The 6885-nt window shown below is 44.7% G+C and overlaps 1 protein-coding gene across 7 annotated transcripts in view; it reads left to right on the forward strand.

Annotated features, from left to right (window-relative positions):
* Positions 1-6885, forward strand: part of MAPK10 (mitogen-activated protein kinase 10) — a 565285-nt gene that overhangs the window by 437818 nt on the left and 120582 nt on the right. For 6 of the 7 annotated variants that reach the window (XM_019525840.1, XM_019525842.1, XM_019525844.1 and 3 more), the window contains one exon: positions 2992-3121. The exons of the other annotated variant lie outside the window; for it this stretch is intronic. In XM_019525840.1, the coding sequence (XP_019381385.1) occupies positions 2992-3121 (130 nt within the window). The remainder of the gene's footprint in view (positions 1-2991; positions 3122-6885) is intronic. 7 annotated transcript variants of the gene reach the window in all.

Genomic DNA, 6885 nt, shown 5'->3' on the forward strand with positions numbered 1-6885 from the left:
GGGCTATATTTTTGCTTGGGTGGTACTGGTCCTGTTTGGTCACAAGAGGGCAAGCATAGTATATTATTTAATTTTACAACTTCACTAAAGTAGTTTCATTTTTATCTGGTCACTATAGGTACGGTATCTCTTTTTGACGTCACGGTACTAGGCTGCAATTTGTTCAAGGTTAGTGTCTCTCTCATATGAGAGGCTCAGGTAATTTGAAATGAGGCACAGACAGGGGTGTGAATATACAGCACTGTTACAAACTAAAAAATAATAGTGTGAGACTACAATTACAGAGTTTGTTGTGTTAGCCTCTGATCTTTTGCCATGTGATCTTTTGCCATGTGATCTTTTGCCATCGGCATCTGAAATCAAAGACTTTGATCTTTGACAGTTATGTTAACACTTTTTATTTATTTTTGATGGGCAGTTAATCAAAACTTGCCCTATCCTGCCAATAATTTCTGTTAAAACTCTGGGTCACTTAAGTGGAAAACATAGTCGGCATTGTTTCAGTCAGTATTAGAATGCAGTACATCTTCGGAATTTCTCCACTTGCAGCACTGAACGCTTGGTTGTATACATTAAGTTAACTTCCTCTGAAATGTCAGACTGTAGGACAGTAATAAATGGTAAATGGATGCATGATGTACTTCAATACCTTCTGACAAAAGGGAGAAACCATATGAAGCAACTATTTATTTTATACTGGTTGGCTTTTTTTTTCCTTGTTTCCAAACTGAATCCTTTTTTAAAGAAACCTATAATAAAATGGAAAAAAGGGGAAGGAAAAAGGATTCTTATTAACATTTTATTGTTTGAAGGGTCTGGTGAAAGGGGGAAAAGATTATTTGGTTAAAGCAGCAGCTGTTGACAGATCAGGTTGAACTCCTTTATGTCATGAGGTCCCACGAGATGTGCATACCTATTCCTGCTGTTTTTCATATGATCAGTCCAACCGCACTCCAGAGCTACAGGATAGGGATAGAGGCTGTATTCTAGGCTTTTGGAATTGTTGTAGGTATTAAATAGAAACTCCATTTGTGTCACTTATTCAACATTAACAAGTGTGCCAGAGTTACGAATGATTGTTTGATAAAGTTATAGCACAAAAAGTTCTTCCAGGATTATTTTAAAGAAAACCTTTCCATTTCAATGCAGTATAGATATTTGGTTAGTTATCAAGAATGATCTGAGATTCTAGATCCTGCTTGTGGACCTTTTAAGCCAGAGCTGCAAAGTAAAGTCAAGAACAGTCAGGTGACCCATTGAGCTCATGAGGTTAAGGCACATGAGTTTCTGTAGGAAACTGCACAGAAGGAAGTGGTATGGCCAGTGTCATGTCAGCTACTTTTGACCCCCTAGCCTGAATGACAAAGTATCCATTTATAGCTAGGTGGAGTGGTCTGGAGAAAGGCTCAATGTGGCATCTGTAGCAAGATACTCTAACAACCCTGCCTTTCTGCAATGAAAAGGAGGTATAACACTTTTGGTTTGGTTCGCCAAAATGAGGGAGGAAAGAAACCAAAATTGGTGTCAAAATAAAGTACTTAAATATAAGCTGAGGCCAAAAGAACTAATGGCTCACTAGACTGCTGATTTCATGGTCATTGAAGAATTAATACAAAGTGCCACAGCATCAGGAAGAGAGATTGATAGCATCCTCAGTGCAGTCTGTCCTGAACTATGGTGGGAGAGCCAGGTTCCAGTTCCCTCAGGCAGAGGATGGAATTGAAGCTGGGTTTTCCACATATTGGGCAGATAACCTTGTCATACAGTTGTTAGAGGAAGATGAGTTGCCCTAATCCCTTCCAGTATTCACATGATTGTGGCCCAAAAATGTATTTTCCACTCAAGGAATTGGACCACAATCTATGAATAGTTCCAGAACAACTAAAACTGCATGTCAATTTGGAAGGAATGGGAGGGGAATTAATTAAATTTGTTTCCCCCGCAAAAAAAACAAACAAATGCTCACCAGCCCCTAATGGTAGGTAGAAGCAAATATCATTAGACCCAGATTCAATATGTTTAGTCTGTTGCACTAGCAGAGGAAACCAATTTCAGAATTGAACACTCTATCATCTAACTGAACCCTGCAACAGACTAAACCTATTGAATCTCAGAGTATACCTTTTCTCAGGTTCTTGCCTGGCTGTTGTGACAGGATCTTGGGAAGGGTCCAGAGAACTGATATTTAATGTGTTTGTGGAAGGAGTCAGCTTTCAAAAAGTATAGAGATTATGGTCAACATTTTTACAGATAAACTTAGTCTCCTAAATCTATACTTGGGCAAAGAAACCCCTAGAGTCTTTCTCTTCTTTTTTTCCAAGTTCTTTAAATGTTCATGCTTAAGTGAAATTTACAAGTTATTTCTTTAAATTATACATGTGGAAAATATTATTGTGAAATTGTTTAATTCCCCTTAGAGATCTGATTTCAAATCTGATGATTCAATGGGCATGTCTACACATTCATTAATGCACATTGAATTTAATACCTCCATTGTGAGGTACTAGAAAAAGGCACATTAGCCTGTTTTAATGCACATTAGGGCATTAAAGTGCACATGGAGATGTGCCCAATGTGAACAAAACACATTTACAAATGAGGGCTAGGGTCAAGTGAGGGGTAGTTTCATCTGAAAAATACAAAACTTCTTATAGGGACTTGGGTCTTTGTTCTTTCAGCGAGCTACTGAATGGGACTCTGTTAATGGTGCGGAAAAAGCAACTGTGTCAGTTGTTTCCCCCATCTTTGCATGTAAAAACTTATTTTCCTGTTGAAATTGACAGTTCCAGGGGTGTACTTCTTCCACCGAGACAGTTCTCGCTTTTTATGTGTATGTGGCTGTGGGTGTTTTTCTTGCCAACTCTTCTTTCCATGCCCTCCTTTGCAGTCCTTGATCAGTAGAGAAACCACCTGAATGGGACTTGCAATTCACTTTTAAAGCTGAAGAATTTCCTCTAAAACACACACATCCTGTGTTTGTAATCACTACAGCGCTGCTTATGATGCCGTCCTTGACAGAAATGTGGCCATTAAGAAGCTCAGCAGACCATTTCAGAACCAAACGCATGCCAAACGAGCTTACAGGGAGCTGGTCCTCATGAAGTGTGTGAATCATAAAAACGTAAGTTTTCTTTTGCGGGTAATGGTGTGTGCTTGCTTTGTGAGGAGAAAATAAAGCCCAATCCTTTCTTTGCATGTTGATATATTTTAAAATAACTTTATATATTTTAAAGCCTAGATTCTCAACTTTACCATGTACCCCATAACTGAATATATTCCCCTTCTAGGGCTATGCCTAATTTGAGACGTAGTATATAAGAACACGTGTAACTATCCCACTGCTTACGCCTTCTCCACCTTCTCTAGAAGCCCCTTCAAATCACTGGGAAGAAGCAGGAAAGGGATTTTGTCTCTCCAGGAGGAAGCGGGAAATAGGTTTCTTTTTGGTGCAGTGTCAGAGTCTATGTCAGTGAGAATTACTTTTGCTGTGGTGAAATTTAGACTCCACTCACTGCTCAAAGCTGTGCCTTAAGTCACCCAGTGTGCATCAGTATATCTGACTTATTGTTGTTATGTTCTTTATTAAATTCATATAAAATGCCCATGGAATAAAGTAGAAGTCTGAGATGTTTCCCCTGCTATGTAAGTGAGAGGAAATGGGATGCTGATTATTCCCATCTATCTGGGCAGCTAATTGTAATTCTGGGCAACTAGAAATGCTGAAGCCACCTGGTCCTGGTTTTGTTTCTTAATCCCACTGTTGCTCATGATATAAATAATGCCAGCAGGCTTTTTTTGTGAGAGGCTAAGATTTTTTGGGATTATATCTTTTACTGGATAAAGTGTTTAGCTGGGATAAAGTTAGACAAGTTTTCAAATGCAAAACATTCTTTGGATGACCTGAAGAAAAATGGTTTGCATTTAAAAGTATCTAATTTTATTCCAACTATAGAGTTGAACCAGTAAAAGATATTACCCAAAACAATCCTTGCCTCTCACATAATTCCTGGACCATCGTGGCTACAACATCACTCTTGCACAACCAGTAGTCTTTTAGTCTTTCATAATTCTCCTTATCTCCCCTTGTCTTCTATATGTGCATTTTGTTGAGTGATGTCACACTAAGATGAGGAAATCCTACCATATGTTAGTATTGTTCATGTGTCTGTTTCCTGGGTATAATCTGGTTCCATTTGATACAATTGTAACAATAGGTTGCTTGTGGTTACCCTATTACATTGTTCAAATAATTCAGGACTCTTTTTTTATTCTTAAAAATACTGCTTCTGTTCCTGTCTAATTGCCCAAATCCTGCTTGAATTCATCATCTCAGAAGCAGTAGCTTAATTTGGGATGGGTGAGTCCCAAGTGCCAACCTAGTGGGGTATCAGAATGGGAGTCTGTGCTGTGGCAACAGTAGCAGCACCACCTTGCTACTGTAATACCATCAACTGGGGTGGGGAGACTGCACCGTGGCAGCATCAGCCAGGGATTTTTTTTCAGTCCCCAGGCCAGGTAAGACTACTTTCCTGGCACTTGGCACCCCCTCCCATAACACAGTACCACACCCTGCCTCCCCCCCCATTCTCTAGCAAGATTTTGCCCACAGTGCAAGCCCTGCTAGTTACACCTCTGCTCACAAGTCCTAATGAAGTCAATGAGACACTTGCATGAGTAAAGCAGGCAGCTTTTGGCTTTTAATATGTAGCATAGTATGCTTGCATATAAACTCTCCAGGGCAATAGAATCCTATTTGTGCAGAGTGTTTCTGGCACACTGTGGGTTTTACAAATAATAAATATAATAGACAGTAGATGCTCCTTTCCATTAAGAGTGAATTAATAAAAGTACGTTACATGCCAGAAGTTGTCACAGATCCCGAAGTGACTTTTTTGCCATTCAGACCATGAATTAATATGATTGAGTAGGCTCCTGGCATTTGTACCCAAATCCCTGTAGCTCCTCATGACCTGGCTAGGAACACTCTGAGCCATGTCATTGGTGCCCACATGGATGAGGAGCATGGGATAGTGGTCTGTGGGCTGGAGGAGTTTAGGGATTTTCTCCACAATGTCTTGGATGCGGGCCCCGGGAAGCAGCAAACTTCCTGGGCTAAGGGGTCAAGGCGGCAGATTACCCCCTCAGTCCCCCTCAGGATGGAGTCTCCCATGATGAACACTTTGTGTTTGGTCTTGGGGAGACCGGGGACAGTAGCTACAGTGTCCTCTGTGTTGCCTGCGGGAGCTGGCAACTCAGCAGGCTCTGCTGGGGCTGCAGGAGGCTCATACTTGTTGCAAAGCTCTGGCGGGGCAGGGGCCTTGGTGCGGCGGGCCCTGGGACCCTTGACCACCTTGGTCCAACTCCATGGCTGGACAGAATGGGAGGTCCCCAGGTCCTCCCTTGTCCTGGAGGGAGACTGTGGTCTACCCTCTGCCTCCCAGGGGAGAAGGGCCTGGCAGTAGGAGTCAATCTCCCGCTCACAGTCCCTGATGGCATGCAGTCTCTGGACTGTGGCCTGGAGCTCCTCCAGCTGGTGCGCCAGAGACCCCAGTGGGGATCAGACCCCACAAGGGGAGGTGGCCATGCTCCCGGGCCCCAGAGCCTGAAAAGGGGACTGGCAGCCCCGTGGCCAAGAGCAAGAGGCTCTGTCTGCATGAAGCCTGGAACCACGGGCTCCGTCTGGGTGGCGGTGTATGAGGTGCCAGTCTATGGCTGGGACTGTCTACTCTGGGGGATTCACAGGCAGGACCTTGGGCCCTCCCGCTCGCCCTCCTGTGCAAACTCCTGTACTAACTCATGTGCCGTGCCCAGGAGCATGCCTGTTTGCGCGGCCTGTTCATGAGGCTCCGGTCACGCGGCTCCCCGGGGGGCTGGGCAAAGTAGGAGCTGGGGGGGGTGTAACCCTCCTCGGCCCACTTAGCCCACTCCCAGCTGACTAGATCCCTTCTTCCACGGGCCCCTGCTTAACTTCTGGCAGGTCAGGGCTCGTCAGGGGTCCTGGGGTTGCTGCTGGGGTCCCTGCGCTCATGGGGGCACAGTGGACTTACACCTGCGCATCTCGCACCAGAGCCAGGACTCTAATGTGGCTTATGCTGTTGTTGGGCCCTTTTTAAACTGCACACATGTGCAGAAGGGCCAGCCGGTGCCTCAGTGCTTTTGGGGGGCTAAAGGGGGGTCCATCCCCTCCACTGAGGGAAGAAACAGGTGGGTGACTTTGTCCTAGCCTGGCACATATACCTGCAGGGGGGTCACGTGGCTCCCTGAGAGGCTGGGCCAAGGAGGAGCCGGGGGAGGTGTGACCTTCCTCAGCCCACTTAGCCCGCTCCCAGCTGACTAGGTCCCTCCCTCCACCATCCCCTGCTTACCTGCTGGCAGGCTGAGGCTCATCAGGGGTCCTGGGGTTGCTGCTGGGGTCCATGGGCTCACATGGGTGCAGCAGGCTTACACCCACGCGTCTTGCACCGGAACCAGTGAGGCAGATAACACAGGGAAAAATATCTTTCTTTCAAAATTCCTACAAGGAAAGTCTGCAAAGGGAGCCCTGGTAGGGCAACATTTTTGTAAGATTCCTTTCATGGAATTTCTGACAAACTCTTCTTTCTTTTTTTCCCCACATATAGGGGGTGAGGACACATGTAACAGTTGAACTGTCCCAAATTGTCAATGATTGGGAACTGGTTCATAATTGTTGCAGGACAGGGTTCAGGCACATGCAACAATAGAACCATTCCCAAATGTCACTGATTCAGAACCAGTTCATGGTTGTGTACATTGCTGTGGCTCCAACACCATGAGGTGGAGTGAGCACATAGTCCAGAATGTCTTGCAGTTGGTGAAGCGGAGGCAGTGCTTGCACCCATGGGGTTTTTTTGGGGGGGGGGGGGG

Source organism: Gavialis gangeticus, unplaced genomic scaffold, assembly GCF_001723915.1.
Source record: "Gavialis gangeticus isolate Ggan-Ray unplaced genomic scaffold, GavGan_comp1, whole genome shotgun sequence".
Classification (NCBI taxonomy): domain Eukaryota; kingdom Metazoa; phylum Chordata; order Crocodylia; family Gavialidae; genus Gavialis; species Gavialis gangeticus.